This window comes from Condylura cristata, unplaced genomic scaffold, assembly GCF_000260355.1.
Source record: "Condylura cristata isolate star-nosed mole 26May11 unplaced genomic scaffold, ConCri1.0 scaffold00025, whole genome shotgun sequence".
NCBI lineage: Eukaryota > Metazoa > Chordata > Mammalia > Eulipotyphla > Talpidae > Condylura > Condylura cristata.
The window spans coordinates 10,780,482-10,800,856 of record NW_004567126.1 but is presented as its reverse complement, the minus strand read 5'-3'; the positions used below and the strand labels follow the sequence as shown (position 1 = coordinate 10,800,856).

At 40.9% G+C, this 20,375-nt stretch overlaps 1 protein-coding gene across 2 annotated transcripts in view; it reads left to right on the top strand.

The window, feature by feature from the left end:
• APLP2 (amyloid beta (A4) precursor-like protein 2) overlaps nt 1-20,375 on the top strand; it is a 69,807-nt gene that overhangs the window by 23,577 nt on the left and 25,855 nt on the right. For both annotated transcript variants that reach the window (XM_004689093.2, XM_012729703.1), the window contains exons 2-3: nt 12,281-12,454; nt 13,298-13,421. In XM_004689093.2, the coding sequence (XP_004689150.1) occupies nt 12,281-12,454; nt 13,298-13,421 (298 nt within the window). The remainder of the gene's footprint in view (nt 1-12,280; nt 12,455-13,297; nt 13,422-20,375) is intronic.

Sequence of the window (20,375 nt, the reverse complement as noted above, 5' to 3'; positions counted from 1 at the left end):
ATGACTCATAACCACTTCACCATGAAAAAACTTGTGTGTGCTGGAATAGATTCCTGGATTAGGCCTCCTTTTGTTGCAAAGCATTGTAGATTTCAACTTCTTGATGACTTGTCATAAAATTAGCCACATCATAGTAAGATTCTTCATTACATAAGCAGCACTTGTTTGCCAGTATGAGAGTGACCTGGCTGGCAAGTAAGGACTGTGGTGTTTGGGGTGACCTAGCGTACCCTCCACCTCCACCCCCTGCCTTGGAGATTACTGGTCTGTATTCTGACTATTTCCTCACTTCTTGTTTGATACTAGAGTTCATTGTGGCTTGTGTCTTGTCACTTCCACCGCATTGAGGTGACTAGTGGTTTCATAACTCCTGAAATCCAGACTGCTGTTTCATTTCTGTGTGTGTGTGGTTTCTTTGGCGCACCTCCCTGGTTCTGCCACCTCATTTGTGAGCGTTCCTTCTGTTGGTATTACGGTCCTGTCATGGTTCTCACCCTGCGCAGTCTCCCCAGTGATCCCACCTGTTCTCTTGGCTTATTTTCAGCCTATTACTGAGGTGCAATTCATAACTCCAGTCCAGATTATCCTCTGGAGGTCCTGATCTGTATTTTTGGGCTGGTGAATATCCACAGATTGCTGCCTTCCTTTTGAGGACTTCAAGCACAGTATATCCAAACCTAAAGTCTGTCCATTTCCAATCCCCAGTCCCTTCCCTACTAGGCTGCCTCAGCTTCTTTGGTTTTTGGCCCCATTGTTCCTCTAGTCATCAGAATTTGAAAGGAGGTGTCATTTTGACTGCCTCCTGTCACCTGTCAGGGTCTTCTTAGTGTTTCTCCGGTCTGTCCACTCCTGCTCACAAGGCTGCAGCCTTTGTTAGCACCTTCCCCCTGGATGAGTGTGCTGACTTCCTATCTGCTTGCCTCCTCCAGCTGAGCATTCCAGATCACACCCTCCCATTTTCTGAAACATGCCCAGCAAGGCCAGGAAGCCCAACCAGTTTCCTTGAAGACATTGCCCTCCTCTCCACCTCAGCTGTTCCTTGTGTCCACTCTCTTGCTGTCTCTACCACTTACCTCATTCATAATGGAGGCTTTGCACAGAGTCCTTGTCTGGTACTCTTTGTGAGGCTGTGATTCCCCACATACATATCTTAAGTCTTACATATCTGAAACACTCTGTATCCATTGTTTGGGCTGTTACAGAGTACCACAAACCAAGTGGCTTAAACAATAGAAATTAATTTTCTGGAGGCAAAAATCCCAGATGCTTCCTCTGACATTGCTCAAGAAAGATCTGTTCCAGGTTTCCCTTTTAGCTTCTGCTAGCTCCTGGGCTGTTTACAGCATAACTCCAGTCTTCACATGGCATTCTCTCTCTCTCTCTCTTTCTCTCTCTCTCTCTCTGTATGTGTGTGTTTGTGTGTGTGTGTGTAACTTTTCCTTTTTATAGGAGAGCTCTCATAATGGTTTAGGGTTCACCCTGCTCCAGAATGGCCTCATCTCAATACTTGTATCTGCAGTGATCTTTGTTCCCAGTTAAGGTCACATTTGGAGGTAGTAGGGATTAGGGCATCAACATACTAATTTTGGAGCATGGGGAGACACAATTAACCCATTAACATTTAATGTTAGGTGACTATAAAATTGTAAAATGATCAAATGAATTAATCTGAGTAAAAGGTCTGAGTTTTATTTTTTTAGCAGGCATGTTTTAAATAATCAAAACTACAAGTTTGTGATTTTGTCAATACTTTTCCACCTCTGGATTTCAAAAATATTCATACTACTTTTGAATTGTTGCACTTCAAATGATGCACATGGAGGAGGCTAGTTTTCTAGCTCTGTCCTCGTGAGAGAATGCTGCCAAGTTTTCAACACATTTAATGTATGAATAGGCAACAAAGACAGCAGGAAAGAGAGGCCACCAGATCTTGTGGATGGAAAACAGATGGGCCCACTAAAAAAGCAGAGACAACTGAAATCGAAATGCAGAAGTAGAAGCCAGCTAAAAGCAGACTGCAGAGCAGAACTGGAAGCCTCAGGTTGAGGCCACTGCTGGCTAGAAGTTGAAAGTAAATATAGGTAGTTTTGGAATTTCAAAGCCAGGTACCAGAAATTTGACAGTCTAGTAGAAATCTTTCAGAAAGAAGCAACTAAAAAGAAAAACTGGCGAGAAAAAGTAGAGGGTCAATATAGGAGGTCCAAGATGCAACTAAAAAGAAGTTCAAAAAGCACAGAAGAAACAGAACTGTGTCCAAGTTGAAAGCTCAAGCCAGCAAATGACTACCCAGACCAAGCCTTGTTCTGTTGAAATTTTAGAATTTGGCTATTGGAAAGATTGCAAAATTTGCTTTCATATGGAGAAAAACAGAACTGCACCTAGGATTAGGAATCAAATTGGCCTTAGATTTATAAGCAGCAGTGCTGGACACTAGGAAACATTAGCTCTATATTTTAAATTCAGAGGGAAATTTGAGTTCAGCTTACAACTTAGTATATGCATAAAGTAAAAACTTTTTGTGAGAACTCTCATGTTTGAAACTTACATTCACCCTTCCTCACGCCCTTTCTTAGAGCTATGGGAAAATGTGAGCAATTGTAACAGGCAGAGTAAGTCAGAGAAGAAAGAGAATCAGGGAAAAAGGAGAATGGTGGAAGGGATGTTCAGGATGGAGATGATTGAAGTCTCAGGGTGGTGGCCATGCCTAGGCCTGGAGAATAATCAGTGCAGGTTGCAGGAAAGTGGAGGACATATTTTAAGTGCTGTTTTCAGATCCAGTGGTTAGAATAACAGGATCCTACATTCTAATGAAGGGAGATGGACAGAGCAGATGAAAGAGTAAGGTAGTTTCAGATGAAGAGAAATAAACACCAGTGTGAGAGAGTGAGGGGATATACCACCTTGTACAAGAGCCTTCAAGAAACACCTGGCTGAATGTTGAAAGGTGAAGCTGTGACTGCTCGAAGAAGAGGAGATTTTGTTGGAAATTTTGGGGCAGGAAAGACTCCGCCTGTGAACAGACTTATCACAGGGTTGAGTGGGGATGGGGAAGTAGCCCTTGGAACAGAAGAGATCGGACTTAAGATCGTTCAGAATGCACGGTGGTGGGGAGGGCAGCAGTGGACCCAGCTCCCTGGACTGACTCTACTGACACATAGAAGAAAAGTGCTTTTGTACCTTTCTCTGCAGAGCATTCGTGTGTGTTCACACTCCTGTTTACATCCTTCCTATTAATTCATTTTACTGGAGTATAGCCTTTCCTGCTCTCCTTTATGCATTTATTTTGTAGTTAGGTGGCTTGAACCCAGGGATTAATGGCTGAGGCAGCCAGCAGTAAACATACTGACTAGCAGCTCATGCTAGCCTTTTTACTTTATTTTTTTTAATTGCTGATAATTACAATAATGCACACGGGCATGGGTCCCAGACAGGAAGAATTATTGTCTGCAAGCTAATCTGGTGTGAGCTGATAATACAATGTGTATTTACTTTGAAATTTAAATGGTACATAAATCATCAGAAAGATGCCTTTTTTGACTTGCTTTGAACTTAGAGAGGGTGGGGTTCTTTTATTTTTTTCTTATTTTCACAATTGTTTTAATGGACATTAGAGGTTAGAGTGCTTTGTTACATCGGGGTTGGTATCTGGGTATTGCTTGCCCTTAGTAAACATAATACAATGTTTTAGCAGAATACCTTGTGGAACTTGCTCTTTGTATTTAAAAATGTGAATTTCTTCTCTTCCTGCCTTATGAAAGTCATTTGAGCATAGTGTCTTTATTTTCTAATCATAAATATACAGGTTATTCACCCAAGAATGGCTGCATTTTCATGTCTTTCAGAATATTAGAACATTAGGAAATAGTTAAGCCTTTGGTTTTCATGGAACAATAAAACTACGGAAAAAAATTAGATATGTCAGATTGTCAGTCCTTAGTATTACAGAAAGAATATTTCTTTTAAAAAATGTACCTCTCTACTGTTATTTTATGAAAAACATTTTAAAACAAAAGATAGGAAGAAGATAGTTTTAGTTCATGACCACCCCTTCTCAAGAGAATAGTAAAGCACTTCTGTGCCCTTGTACTGTCTTGTATTCGCACATGCATTCCAGACCTTGCTTACTTTTCTCATTTTTTTCATGATGCCCCTGTAAACCTTATGACCTAGTGAGTGTCAGGGAGCTGCTTCTTTAAAAGGCCATCCAGGACACTAAAACCCTGAGTGTTTTCAACTGTGTGGATTTGTTTTCTTAACTTCTGCCACATATACTAAAGGAAAAGAGATTCGGTAAATCAGTTTCAAATCTCTGGCACTGACTATTGTGTGTGGTGTGGTTCAGCCAAAGTGGAGATGCTAGGTTAGTCTTCTAACTTAACCTTAATAAAAGCACTCATTTGGGTCTTTATTTTAGTGAACTAAGTCTACCTGAAAGATGGGGTAGTTTTTTCTTTTAAAGATTTATTTTATTTATTTATGCACAGAATTGCTGGGGTGTTGGCCAAAGGTGCGAGGTGGGGGAGAGAGGATTCACCAGAGACACAGTGGGGAGCAGAACAGTTTGAACTTCTGAAAGACATTGCTGAGGGGAATAGCGGGCAACACAGGAGAGGTCTGTTGCACCATGTGGGTCAGCTCCCTGGCCAGGGATTGAATTTATGCTGCAGTGTCTGCTGATTGCTTCATAGTTCTGTGCCTTGCACAACCAGGAAGACCACCTTTTTAAAAGAGGTATATAATTTATTATATTTCAAGTATATGAAATATTTAAAATATTCTGAAAACTAATTTTTAATGATTGACTTAACTGCATTTAAACAAAATACATAGAGCATCAGATTAGCCAGGATACTTATAATTTCTGAGACTATTGCTGGGTTTGTGCTTAGATAGCTCCTAGAAATTCCACCCTGCCTCTCCCGCCCTTTGTTTTATTCCTGTGAATCAAGTGATTTAGAATGAAAATATTTAATTATTAATACTAATCAGTAATACATTTGGATGTTTGTTACTTGAATTCACTTCACCCTTTTCAGGTTTAGAAGACACATCTCTATACATTCCCCCAACCCTGCATATGCCATGGATGTCACATACTTAGTTGCCGTGGTAACACTGGCCAGTGAGTCAGAGAGTAAGCCCAAGTTCACACCATTTAGATCATCTTAATTACACAAGCCTCTTGGTTTTCTGAGTGCTACATTTAGGGTGGCTACAAAGTGTGCCAGATTAAAGCCTTGCTTTGGAATCGTGCAGCTATATAGTGAGGGCTGTTACTGTTTTCTGATTTATGCTTTTTAATGCATTGGGGGTTTTAGGAAAATAGGAATTCTGAATATGCTAGTACCAACCAAAGTTAATATTGAAGGTATCATTTACTGTAGTACCCAGGTTAAGGGTAGCGTCATGTATATGTTGCACTGAAGTGAAAACTGAGGCCAAGAGGGGTGAAATAACTTTCAGAAGGTTACGTAGTAAGGAGTGGGAAATAACTTGTGTAGTGTTCTTTTGATCGTAGCAGTGTCTCAACAGCAACTGCAGATTCATCTTGACCTCACTTCCATGCCTGCCGGAAGCTGGGCCAGAGCCAGGAAGCCACAAAATCCCGGTGATTTTCTTCTGGATGGTAGGGCGGTACTAAGTTGTTCATGTAAACACTTAGTGACAGAATTTCCCACCAAGTAAGATATGGAGTGTTTATGCGCCTACTTTAGACGTGTCCATCTCTAGTAGGTAAAGCCCATCTCTTGCCACCCTAGATTGGGTGAGGATGGTTAGTTACCTTGGAGTGCCAAGCACTCCTGCCTCTGCACTCGTGATATGAGCCCAGTCTGTGTGATCGGAGTCAGAGAGTGAAGCCTCAGGAGCCAGCCGGTGATAATTGTGCTAGTTAGTGATGAGTAGGGCTGCAGCAGGCACTGCTCTTGGTGGTTAAGCTCATTATCTTAGTTGAATTCCCAGCAGACCAGGGACGAAGAGGGATGTTAGTAGCCTTGCTTTACAGGAAAAGGACTTTTATTAATTTGTCTATCATTTCCACAGATAAAGCAATCTAAAACCTGATAATAATGGCCACCCACATTGAAAGAACCTTAGGTAACAAGCAGTACTTCAAGCATGTTTCATGTGTTAACTTATTTAGATCTCAGAATCATACTGGGTGTATGGTTGTATTGTCATCAGTTTAGACATGCAGAACTGGCCCAGCAAGGCCTGGCCTGGCCTTGGGCCTGCCAGAGGTGGCACAGCTACTCAGTAATGGGGCTGGAATTCAGTCAGGGTTTGTTTACCTCTTGAAACCCAGGCTTTTGGCCATCATCCTCCATTTCCTCTTGAGAAGAGTAGCATGAGTGTGTTCCTGGTGTCTCCACAGCCCTGGAATCCAGTTTCTTAAGATTTCTATTTTATTATGAGCAATTGGGAGGAAACACAAGAACCAATAAAGAGCCCATCCTCTTGAGAATTATAATGTAATTTTTTTTTACATAAAAGCATTTTACATGTGTATTTTCAATCACTTCCTTTGTAATAGACGCTTAGCACTCATCTCAGAGACACACAAAAAGACCTGAAATTTTGCTGCTTGGATCCTTTATCACTGCAATCCAGATGGGCAAATTATCATGTTTCTATGCAAAGTTTTGGAGACAATCTAAACCATTTTCAGTCTTGGAAATGATACCTCATTTATATTTTAATGCTTAGAGGTCTAATGAAAGCAAGGATTATTTCTTTAAATTATATTGCCTCTGAAAATTATACTTAACAACTGGAAGACCTTTTCTGGAGGGAGGTTTTCCTCTAACCCTAATTTAACAGTTTCTAAATTCAAATGTAAAAAGGCCAAGGATTTTCAGTTGGTGTAATGTAAGCTGTCACTTTTTAAGAATAGGTTTTCTCACTTTGCTGTTAAAACTGGAAAATGCTTAACAAAACTGCTTTTTTTTTTTTAGATTTATTTATTTGTGCATACAGAACTGGGGGTGCAGGCCAGAGGCACAGGGGCGGTGAGAGGCTTCACCAGACACAGAGTGGGGAACAGAACAGGCAGATGGACGAAGTACACTGCTGAGGGGAGCAGCGGGCGGGTCAGGAGAGGTCTGCCATGCCATGTGGTCACCTCCAGGGCAGGCGGGAATTGAACCCATGCGGAGGAAATGGCTTTAGATGCTCAGTGCTGTGTTCAACCCACTGCGCCACCAGGGAGGGCCGCTTTTTTTTTTTTTTAAGATGTATTTATTTATGCATACAGAACTGGGGGTATAGGCCAGAGGTGCAGAGGTGGTGAGAAGCTTCACCAGAGACAGAGTGGGGAGCAGAACAGGCAGAACCGAGGAAGTACACTGCTGAGGGGAGCAATGGGCGGGTCAGGAGAGGTCTGCCACGCCATGTGGTCTCCTCTGGGGCAGGGATCGAACTCATGCTGAAGTGGCTTTAGCTTCTTAGTGCTGTGCTTTAACCCGCCTCGCCACCAGGGAGGACCCGACTCCTGCTTTTTTTTTTTTAACTGAATAGTAGGTTGAAACATTTGAAGCTTAGTGATTTTTTTTTTTAATTTCATTTTTGCCCTGCTAGTGAAGATACTTTAAAGCTTGAAAACTAGTCAGCCTTTTGGCAGTAACAGTGGGTTTCTGTTATGTTCAGGGGCAGAATTAATATATGAATGCTGAGGTTATAGATATGTGTGTGCACATGTATGTATGTATAAGCCTACATGCATCACACTTCAGTGACATGTGCCCAAGTGTTCTGAATAAATGGTAAGGTTTTCAGGTATTGGACTTTCTCTGATTATACTTCATAGTATCCTTCCCAAAATGTATATTCTCTTTTAGACAGATTGAAACCATGCAGTTATGATTAGAATTCAGGCAGGTAATGAACGGGACTTTAAAAACCAGAACCACTTTGAAGTAGTTTTTGAGTTTAAAAAAATGTTGCAAAAATGCTGGGGAAATTTCCCCTATTCCTTTCCCTCACTTAATGTTACATCTGCCATAACCACTCCCATTATCAAATTTGGGAGATTATCTCTGGTCCAGAGCTATGAACTGACTCACCAACTGTCCTTAGATAATTGCTGCCATTCGGCCACTGCCCTCATCCTGCCCCAGCCTCCCCAGATGCCTCCGCTGCGCTTGTCCTTACTCCTTAGACATTCCTACTCTGGAACAGCCAGTCAATGTTTTCCTCTTTTTTCTTCATTGGTTCTCTTAAATTTCTCCTATTGCTGGTGAGGTTAACATCATAATCTCTACTGTGAAGGCATTTTTTTCCCCTTTATAGTTCATAAATACATTGGGGAGGTAGGTACCTTGAAACATAAGCTAAGAACAGGATATTTAAAATTGTTCAATTCACTAAACCTCAGGTGAAGGGTTGTGGACATAGATTTTTTTAGATTTAAGTAATTGTAGGTTATGAGTCATGAAATACCACTTGAAGAAGAATATAGTATATAGCATCTTGATGTCTATTAGTAAGTGGCCATTTTACCAACTCTAAAGTAATTGAAGGTCTTGGAGTGCAGGTGCTGTATCTTGCTATCAGGTGCGACTAGATGCTGCCAAAGCATCCCCTCTTCAGCATTTATTAGACCTACAGCTGGGTTAACTTGTCTTCCCAGGGTAAAGCTGGAACACTCGTGTGTCTACAATACAGCAACTTCTTATCCCAAAAAATAGGATTCACTCAGTCCCAAGATTAAAAACCCTCTTGAACATGCTCCCTCCATGCAGTCTTTTTTCACACCCCGGGGCCACATCATTCCCTAGGGCATAGCTTTAAGGAGGAAGGAAATACCTGCACTACATCTCTGCTTGGGCTGGGAGCACTGTGCTGGTCCTAAGTGGCTGTGTGATGCACAGGTGGGCCCAGGAGTTGCCCCTGGAGATGATGCTGAAAGGCCCTGATTTAAGTTAGGTTCAGCTTTTATTTATTTGTTGCTTATAGCCATTTCAGGTTTTCAACTAAGTTACTAGAAGCACTTTTTTACCAAGTTGAATTTTCTGTATTTGGATAGCTAAACTCCTTCCTGAGCCAAATTAATAAAATGGAATTTCTTATTAAGGATAAATTATTAAGTAAAATGGAAGCACTAGACTAGGAAAGCAATTGATGCAATTTGTTTTCAAAGCCTTAAAAGTGCTGCAATGTGCATAGATCACAAGGACTGGCTTAAGTGCCAAAGCACGGGGCATTAATTTTCTTTTGTGGAGGATTCTAGGTTCACAGGATATCAAAAGTGCTGACTTGGCAGTGAAACCCCATTTGTAACATGTTAGATTAGGAAACAGATTGATTTATATGTTGATGTAATGGATCAAGGCATGGTGTGTGTTTAAGAAAATGGAGAGCACATTAAATAAGAGCATTTTCAAAGTAAAGAAGTACAAACATTACAGCAGAAATGATCCTGTTATACTAAAGGTAAGGTTGGGGTATGTTTGATTAGTTGATTCCTAGACATGGCCCACTGAGGCTTTTTATATTTCAGATGATACCTTCTTGAGAGTCTCTTATGACCACAAGGATTAATCTTTCTGAACTCAAAAGTGAATCACTACAGCATATTAGCTGTCTGGAATGATTCCAGTTACTCTCCTTTCTCTTGGTGGTAACTGATGTGAGGAGCTGTTGCTGCCGAGCTGCCTCTTCCTGTTGCTTTAACCTCTGGTATTTCAGATTCTCTTTAGGGAAGGTAACGCTGACCATCTCAGCACAAAGATCAAATGCACTTACCACTGATGTATTGCCCTCCGTGGTTGACCCATAAACTGAACATTTATCCAGTTGGAACTCTGTGGTCTTTTAGCCAACAGCCATAATGAGTAACATGTGCAAGGTAATCTTTGGCGCTGATAAATGGCCTCCTGCACGATTCTGACCACTCCATGGCTGTGAGTCTGGGAGCTTGCCTCCGTAATTGACAGTCTTTCTTACCTGTATTCACTTTTGGAATTTAACAGGTAAATGGTTTTTTTCCTACCCCCTCCCCATGTGAGAAATTAGATAGCATACCTAAAATCCTGTTCGTTTATTAGTTGCCTTTCCGTTAAAATATACATGGTCAAAGAGAGAATTGAGAAAATAGAGCTCGACAATTTTCAGCTGTTAGTGGTGGTGGTTCTTCTATAGTAGGCTATAGGTTCCATATGACCTGTCGATTTGGCTCTCTCACATATTTATTATGTCTTCCTGGATTTTCTTCATTTCTGTCTGGACTTTGGAAGTAGGAAGAATATTGTGCAGGGAGTGAACACTGGTGTCAGCTCACAGAAGTGTCCCTGAGGTTCCTTTGCCTGGACTTATATAAATTCCCGTTTTCCTTTCTAGCCATGTTCTTTCCGTACAGCTCTCCAAAGAATGGCTCAGGGGAGTGGCATTTTGTTTTTACATCTTGAACTCAGTGAGAATTAAACACATTTGTCTTGTGCATCCTTATACCTTTTAATGACTTGTTTGAATCAGTAGCATCTGAGTAGCTGTAATAGGTGTGTGTTCCCTGCAAGAGATACCCTTAAATGCTTTTTCTTTATTTGGGGGAGACAGGAGCTTGTGCCAGTCGATAGCTTATCTGCAGTTAGCTGAAGGCATAGGATCTGCATTCCATGTTAATAATTATCACAGTAGGTCTATGATCAACACTTGTTAAGAAAGGTGCCAATTGTTCTCATTGGATTTAATTGTGCTCTTCAACCTTGATTGATTTTGGCAACATTTAAATCCCAAATTAGTTTCCCCCCAGCTATCTAGCAAGTGTTTGAGCTTTCTTCTCTTTCTCTAGTAAAAGGCAGAATAGTTCAGATAAGCTCCTAAGCAAAACATGTGTAGGATAGTAAATTTGTGCTGGAAAAAGGTAATGTATTTTAAATCAAATGCAATCTCATGGTTGAAGGGACTATTCATGTCTGTGTAGTCCATCAGTCCATCAGCACAAATAACTGAGAGTTGCTAGGAAGTATGTATTTTCCCGTTATTTTGGAACTCAGATCTGCTCCCCCTTTAGAAGATTTAATTATTTATTCATACAAGAGCTGGGGTATAGGCCAGAGGCATGGGGGGAGGGTGTGTGTGTGTGTGTGTGTGTGAGAGAGAGAGAGGGAGAGAGGATTTTTATACTACAGAACTGCCAAGTAACTTTCCCCATTGTATTTCTAGATGCAGAGATGGCTGTGTTTTCTAGGCACAAGGCATTGCAGGACTCTTCCTGTCATAATGCCTGCCTTGTTTTCCACCTGTGATTTGTGAGCTGCTAATGGTTACTGTCTTTTCTTAAAGAAGAGAACACTGGCCAAAGAATTTTATGGGATAGTTGATTCTTTTCACCTAACATAGGATGAAATACCTTCTAGAATGTTCCCAAGAATGACGCTCATTGAGTAATGCAGCCAGACTTGACACCTTCCTCTTCCTCATCTCTGTGGCTTATTCATCTCCAGGTTTTGCCTGTTGTGCTCTGTGATCTCTTGACTCTTGTCTCTCAGTCACGCTGCCTTGGCCCAAGCTGCCATTGTTTCACTCTTGGCCTCTGCAGCCTCAGTTTTCCAAGTCCTCCCCCTTCATACCCTCTTGTTTCCTTTCAGGCTGTTTCTCACCCTACAGAGGAAGCATCAGTGCTGCGTTTTGAAAACATTAACCCAGAGACAAGGACCAAAATCTTTTTTGGTCTACAAGCTGTCTAGTTCTAGGAACCTCTCCACCCTTCTTGAACCACACCTACCTCCCAGACTACTTCTGATGTCAGAGCTCTGTGCAAGTGTCACTCTCTTTAGGGGAGCCACTCCCTGTCCACTCGTCAGTTGGAGGCCCCTTTCATACAGTATTCGGCACTGTGATTTCCCTCCTTCACACAAATGGGAGGGGAGTGTGCTTTCTGTGCACTAGACTGGAAGCCCCATGAGAACGGGTTGGGTGCTTGCTCTTGTGTCTAAGTGTGTGCACATTGCTTTCAACATAGTACTTGCTCAGTGAAATTTTTCTATGTGAGTGAATCCAGTAAAATTACTAGAACTTGTAGTTGTTCTGTACTTTTGTCGTTTATAGTCAGAGTATCCAGTTGGGAGTCCAGGTTTAGATTTTTTCCATCAACCTTTCACTTTGATCTCGTACTTTTTTTTTTTTTTTTAATTTAATAGCTCCTGGGAAAAGGATTTGTTCATGAAGCTATGGTTAAAAAGACTCTTAAGCAATTATCTCTGTCACAAAAGAGTTAATGAATGTGCCTTTGTCTTGGCCTTTTTGGAGTAAACCTGCTCTTTTTCCCCCCACTTTGGTGTAGGCTCTTGCAGCCAATGCTGGAACAGGATTTGCTGTTGCCGAACCTCAAATTGCAATGCTGTGTGGGAAGTTAAATATGCATGTGAACATTCAGACTGGGAAATGGGAACCTGACCCAACAGGCACTAAAAGCTGCTTAGGAAAAAAAGAAGATGTTCTTCACTACTGCCAGGAGGTAAGATATGGCCAGAAAGTCAAACCACTTTTTTTCTGGGTCAAGTTTGAACCCTCTTACCTTAGAAATAGATACTCTCAGCCTTCTCTTTTGACCTGAGACCAAGTGGCTGGTGACTGGGCCTTCTTGTTTCTGTGTATCTGATGTGACCACAGCTCGGGCTCGACAGTTCTGTCAGGGAGTGTGCTGCACGGCTTGGCAAGTACCGAGGAAGTGCTGCTGCCTGGTTCTCTTGGCTTCCTGCTTATTATAGAGAGATGTGAAGCAAAACATGTCATATGTGTACTTATGTTTTCTGTCTGATTGTAGGAAGCCACCAGTGTTGTAAATAATCATCTCAGAACTGATTCAACTTAGCTCAAAACCTGGCTTTGAAAAGGACATGAGATGTTTGACTTTCTTACCGAAACTAGTATATGTGGCCAAGGTTGATGCATTCTGTACTTTTGTTTAAAAAATTTACATAGACTTGCCTCTGAAATGTTTTAATTCCAGACTCAGATGTTTACCACTGCCCCCCCCACACACACACAACCCCCAAGTGGGCTTGAAGCCTGATTTGTTTGGAGCTGCAAGCCAGCTGCTTTTCCATGTTCTTAAATACAGGTTCCTTTTTAAGAAGTGAACACATTTTTAGTGGTCTGAAATCCACCTGTCAAAAGACAGTCCCCATGTCTGTTTTCATGATGAGTTCATTTGACTCCAGGACTGCAGAGTAGAACTTGAGATTTCTACAGGGTAATGGTAAAGCTGAGTAAACACAGATCCTCCTCTTAATGTGTAAGTGGTTGTCATTTATTAGGGGCAGAGTCAATTTATTGGGTGTGTTCTTTCCCCTTGCAGATGTATCCAGAGCTACAGATCACAAATGTGATGGAAGCAAACCAGGCAGCTAATGTTGACAATTGGTGCCGGAGGGACAAAAAGGAGTGCAAGAGCCACATAGTGATACCTTTCAAATGTCTCGGTGAGTGTCCTTTAGGAGTTCCTAGTTAACTTGTGAGGGAACTGGGTCCTTCGTTTTCAAATTTAGTCTTCCCTTGGCTCAAGTGAAGTAGCTACATCTGTTAAGAATCTGAAAGCTGCAGAGATTCACCAGGGGACTTTCTGAATTGAATTAAGTCATTACTGTTTATGGTGTCAGTAGTTGACTTGTCTTGAGGGTCCCTCCCTTTCCTTGTCATTGTGAGCATCCTTGGTCTTCTAAGGAGGAGCTTTTGCCTGGCACTGAATAAGAACACTGCTGCCAGAGCAGACCACCAGAGTACTGGTTTGCAGTCAGGATAGGAAGTGGTATTAAGCCGCCATAACACAGTCTTCTACTCTCCCTGCCTCATCCCACATAGGGCAAGCTCCTGAATTCCTGTTGGTAGTCAGACACTGTAGTATTTTTCAGGAAAAGTGACTGACTCCTCACTGCCAAGGGGGCAGTTAGGGATGCTGGGGCCAGGTCACATGGCACCAGCTTGTCATGAAGGGTTCAGGTCTGCTAAGCAGGCTTCTGTTAACTGTGCGGCTGGTGTTTACAGTCAGATCTGCCTGGAGTAGAACGGTAACATTTTATTACCCAGAAACAGTTGTTGCTTATGGTACTTATTTTATTTGCTTAATGTATTCATCCTACCCATTCATCACTGATAATCTGAATTGTACTCATGCTTCTGGGTGATTCAGAAACAGATCTGATCACAGAGACTTTTAAGATGGTTGATTTTAGATGATCCATAGTAGGATTAGTATGGACATGGCATTAACATGGATAGGCATGGTAGTTCTAAAGATGATTTTAATTTTTGCTGTTAACTTATTCCCTTTCCTGACTTCAATTAAAATCTTTTTAAAATGGGTACCTGTAGCAAAATAACCAGTAGAGTTAGCAGCTGACAATGTTTAAAATACATAGCAATTACTTTGTTTTAAAGTATTCAGAAGGGGAAAGGAGGGATATTGCCTGTGCTTAATCACATTTACTTTAAAACTGCATCATGCAGTAGTGTGAACCTGTAAACAAGAACATTCTTGGATATTTGTAGACAACAGAGAAATAGTACTTGGCAATAGTTTCCTTTTGCACCTTTATCTCTGAAGACTGCAGCCTGGTCCTCCTCCTGTACTTCCTATGTCACTTGATGGTATACCCTCCTACATCTCTGAACTTGAGATCTTGGAACCCTTTGTCTCCCCAATAAGGTCAGTTTTTAAGCCAACCTAATTTTTCTCTCTTAAATATGGTTATTTGTAATTCTTAGACTGTACCTAGGGTATTGAAACAAACTCATAGGGACATTGCAGAATATTTTTTTATTTTCAAGGGAAACATCTGCCAGACATCCTGTGAATACTAGCTGGAGGTACTGTTTCAACAGCAGATCATTCCTTTCCGTTCAGTGACCTCATATCTTTGTGGAGCCCTGCTTTAATGTTTCCTGTGATAAAAAGCCAGCATCACACCAAAAGTGCTGTAGCAGAGGAAATGAGGGAGATATGTTCAGTGGATTGAAAGTTGAAGAAGTTACATAGTGCGATTAGGAGACAGTTCTCGTTAAGTCGTTGGACATAACTTCTGGAATCTCTTTTGGCGAGGGGTGCTATGAAAAATGAAGAGACATTCAGGGGTGCTGTGTTGTTTCCGTTGCACCTATCACAATGTACAGTGATGGTCTGTTTATGGATTATTTCTCCAACTACTTTGCTGACACCTTGAAAGCAGGCACCCGCTTCATTCTTTACCTCCTCAGCACCTGGGCTAGAATGGAGGGTACAGGCCTGATGTCAGTTCACATCAAGACTGCCACCATAGCTGGTATATGGCACTAGCTTCATTGTACTGCTTTTCCCTTCCCCCAGGTACTGTAGTTGTAATCTTTCAATGTATTATTGAACCTAACAGCAAAATAATATTGTCATCAATTAAAGGACTAAAGGTATCTTCTTTACATTTTGGTTACTGAATAAAACACTATTCAGTCTCCAGTGTTACGTAATTCAGACTGTTATTTTGTGTTTACACTAATAATCACTTCAACAGCCTCTTGCCTGTGAAGTAGAGCAATCCGTTGGTATTTTAAAATAAATACCGTTGCCTGAACCTAAACTAGTAAGGGACCCAGTGACTTGGAGTTAAGGGAGATGGCCAGAAAGAAAAACTGCCAGTTCTTCCTTGTTATACTTTATAATACTTTATAATGTGAGGTTTATAAATGCTTGCAAAAAATAGTTCAAAGGACTTCTATATAATCTTTCCTCAGATTTAAGATTTTCCAATATTAATATATTTGAATAATAGCATAACATTAATTCATCATATGTCTGTCACAGTCCCCTTCCCACCATTGAATATCCTAACCCCCACTACCTGCTTTTGAGAGTCATTTAAGTTGAAGATGAAGATCCTTTTATCCTTTAATACTTCAGAGAATATTTTCAAAAAATAAGGGCATTCTCCTATATAACTGTAGTATATTCATCAAAATCAGAAAATTACTACTAATCCACTATCTTATTTACAGATCTGTTTTTAATTTAGCCTGTTCCCATTACATCAGAATTTAATTCAAGATCTTAACTTACATTTGGTTCTTTCTGTAGCCTTTTTCCTATATTTTATGACCTTAATCTTTCTAAAAGTAGAATGACTAAGTTAATTTGTAGGGTGCCTTGCAATTTGAGTTTGTCTTAGAATCCTTTTGATTTCTGCATTTTTGAGGGGGCCATCAAAGGAGTGTTCTGGCTGCAAAGATTACAAGTTAAAAGATGTCAGTTTGTGTCATTACCAGTGTTAATTTTTCACTCCTGGCTAAGACGGTGTCTGCCTCCTCCTATTTCACTAAGGACTCATTGTCCAGAATGGTTCAGTGGGAGCCCCTTCATGCTGGTTGACAGCCCTTTCATTTTTTGAAAACTACTTTCTTGGTACAACAAAGATGTTATATCATATACATGATGATCCTACCACACACACACACACACACACACACACACACAGTTGATTATTTCCCAAGAAAGCTATTCTTTAGCTAAAATATTCATGTTTCATAGTTCAGGAACACATAGGTCAGTAACAAACTTCCAGGGAAGGGTTTTTTACATTCCAGAATCACTTTGCACTCTGAAAGATACCAACTAGCTTTTTCATCTCCTCAAAATCCTTCATGGAATCATAATTTCTGTAGAAATCTGCACATGCCTTCTTACTTATTTCAGCCACAATAAACTTACAGAAAGCTGCCATCCCAGGGATACAGTGAATGTTTCACAAGTATGAAATCACAGACATTAGCCCTGAGGCATGCATGCATTTGGGGTTTTGCTACAGTAGTTATGCTCCTCAATTTGAATGACCTTCCGTACTCATCCTATATTTTTCCTACAACACCTGTGAAGTCAGACATTTCTCCAAGAAGCCCAGATTTTAGGGGGGAATGTTATTTAGAAATCAAATCTAGGCATTAAGTTTTACTTCTATTACAATGTTATTCCTTCCCGGGCAGACAGATTTATATACACATAGAAACATGTTGTTGTATGTAAAAAACAGTAAACTCAATATTGACACTCTCTAATTCCATTATCCTTAATATCTTTGTGCAGTATTTCCTATAAATGATTAGTCTCTCTGATTCTTAAAAAAAAGGCCTATTTTATTAACCTAATTTGTATATTGTATAATTTACCCATTTTAAAATATACAGCTTAATGGTTTAGTGTATTAATGGAGTTTGGTGACTATGTACAATTCTTTGAACATACGAATTGTACTAAAAATGGAAGTTAGAAGTATAAGTCCTACATATTTTATTTACCAAAAATAACCACAATGAGTCCTTTTATATACATTACAATGAATACCTATTGGTTGAGTAATAGCAACTAGATTACCGCCAGAGTGTACTGGAGGGCCTGAGCTGTGAATGCCCCAGGAGCCTGAAGGGGAGTGGGTTTCTGGAGGCAAAAGGGGCAGGACTGGGTCTACTTTCTGCAAATGAGCTTTTCAGTCAGTGCATTTCTGATTGCTTGATAGCTGTGTTAAATGGTGATTGGTTGAGGCCCTCCCTGGTGGCGCAGCGAGTTAAGGCACAGCACTAAGAAGCTAAAGCCACTTCCACATGAGTTCGATTCCTGCCTGCCTCGGAGGTGACCACATGGCATGGCAGACCTCTCCTGACCCGCCCACTGCTCCCCTCAGCAGTGTACTTCGTAGATCTGACTGTTCTGCTCCTCACTCTGTCTCTCACCAACTCTGAGCCTCTAACCTGTACCCCAGTTCTGTATGCACAAATAAATAAATCTTAAAAAAAAAAAAAAGGTGATTGGTTGAATTTCAATCTTTGGTTTGCCACTGTGGCTTTGTTTCTTGGCTATAGAAGTGGCTCTGCCTGCCCCAACATGCGTAGACATTTGGCCATGACTGGGAATGTACCCTCAACAGCTTCCTGACTCTGGTTGTTAACCATACTCTAGGTGGCTCTGGTTTTGTTGTTGAGTTTATCAACACATGTTGCAGGAAAGACATGGTAGTAATTTGGTTAGCCTCCACCCTGATCTGCCTTTAAGCTATCACTGCCCACTAAGTATAAGCCCAAAGCATAGTCAGAGGGGTAAAGAGATAGGAACTGGGGAGAATAGGCTGGGGTTGCTACTCATTTGTTTGAACAGGGCCTTTGGCCACTACATATATTTTTTTGAAGATTTATTTTTATTTACTTATGCATACAAGAACTGGGATGTAGGCCAGAAGTGCAGGAAGTGAGAGGATTCACTAAAGACAGAGTGGGGAGCAGAACATCCAGAGCAACAAATACAATGGCTGAGAGGGGCGGCCGATGAGACAGGAGAGGTCTGCTGTGCCATGTGGGTTACCTCCCTGGCTGGGGATCGAACTCAGGCCACAGTGGCTGGCCATAGCTTGATACAACTGAGACTAGCTCCTGCACCATCAGGGAGGCCCTTTGGTCACTGTTTTTGCTAGTTGAAGGGGATGTTGTGTCTCAATGAACTTACTTGAGAGCAATTTGAGAATGAGTTTAGGTTGCTAGGGGTGTTTGCATCTAGCCTACTCTTGGATTGTATATGTTGTCTGTATTCACTCAGCTCTGCTTTGTCCTCGGACCAAGCTTAACTATCTGTATGACTCTTACTTGGTATTTCGCATATTTAACAAAAAATTACAGTTTGGTCTTTCACCCCTCAACCTTATATTTTAAATTAACATTAATTGTCCCCCTGTTATAAAACTGTAGGTAGGTAGGATGATCCTAGTATGACAGTTAGTGCTCTATGAGGCAGCAAAACTGTTGGTATTTTGAGGAAGGAATTAGTCATCTCTGACATTTATATATAGACTAGCTCCTGCACGAAAAGAAGAGAATGCTGTAAGCCAGTGGCTGTTTGGTTTTGGCTATTTTGGGATGGAGATTTGGACAGAGTGTTACTGTAGTATGAAACTAGCAGAGAAAGTTGTTGGTTCTCAGAAGCTCTACGGCATGGTCTTTGGGCACGGTCTTTGGCCACTACACCCAAGTGAGCTACTGTCTTGGAGAGCTCACTCATCCATACAGGTGACCATTTACATCTTGCCTTTTACCTTTCAATTCTTGATAGCCCATCATCAGCTCACCGTAGCCCCAGAGTGAACCCTTGGGCAGTGTCTTGTTTCTGCTCCTGATAATTCTTCTGAGTCTTTAACTTCTCAGAGCCCTGTTGACAAAACATCTGCTAGGAGTGGCTACTAGACTTCATAAAAATTTGCATTGGGTGGTCAGGGTGCATCTCTTGATTAACTTTTTACAGAATGCCTTCCCTCACCAGAAGAAACTAGACAAACCTGAGCCTGGCTTCCAAAATCCCATAAGTGCATAGTCTTCCTGGAGAGTATTTCTGTAGTAGGTCTCGCTATACATTTAAATGTAGGGGTTGGGGGGCTCCACCAAGTAGGTAAAAAGACTTTGTTGTTTGTCAGGAATTTTAGTTACTCTGAAAACAATCTAAACATATGATGGTGAACAATGCCTTGCTTAGGGAAAAGTTGGTATGAAAGAAAAATAGTCATAAAGAATGTATGGGAGGTGGAGAGAAATCATAAATTCAGAGACGTTCACCAGAGAGAGTGGGGAGCAGAACAAGCAGATCTATTGAAATACACTATAGGAGCTATAGGAGAGACAGGAGAGGTCTGCTGTGCCATGTGGGTCAGCTCCCTGGCTGGGGATCGCACTCAGGCCACAATGGTGATAACATGATAGTACTGAGATTTAATCAGTTCATCATGAGAGAGGTCCCAGTTTTGATTTTCAACTTGATTTTAATCCTGAAATATTTCAAGTATACTGTAAAGATTAAAAAAAAAAAGTATTATGATGTTCACTGATGTGTTCACCAGTCCTGATTTAAGTTCAATATTTTGGGATACCTGTTCAATTCATATTCCTGAGTGCTCCCTTAGACCTACTGAAACAGGATCTCTGAGTGATAGTCCAATTTTCTAGAAGTTACAGACTTACCCAAGAACAGAGAATAATGTCATTGACCTTCATGTATATGTTGCCCAGCTGTTTGATAATCAAGCAAATTCATGAGTCACTGGTACCCTAACCTACAACCCTTAATTATTTGGAAACACATCACAAATACACCATTTTTTTTTCTGTGAATACTTTAGCATATATTTCTAAAAGACTCTACCTTTTAGAATGGCTGTGTGTGCTTTTCCTCCAGTTTTTTAGTTTTGAAAAGCTTGACCTTATTTATCTCATTGTGTTTTGTGTGTCTTGTTAACCAACTAGAAAGTTGATACATCATGATCATTTAGTTCTAAATATTACAGCTTGTTTCTCCTAAGAGCAGTAACCCATTGTGTAACTGGTAATGATACTTTGGACAGTTTTCCCAATATCCAAATAATGGCATGCATGACTTGCTTTTT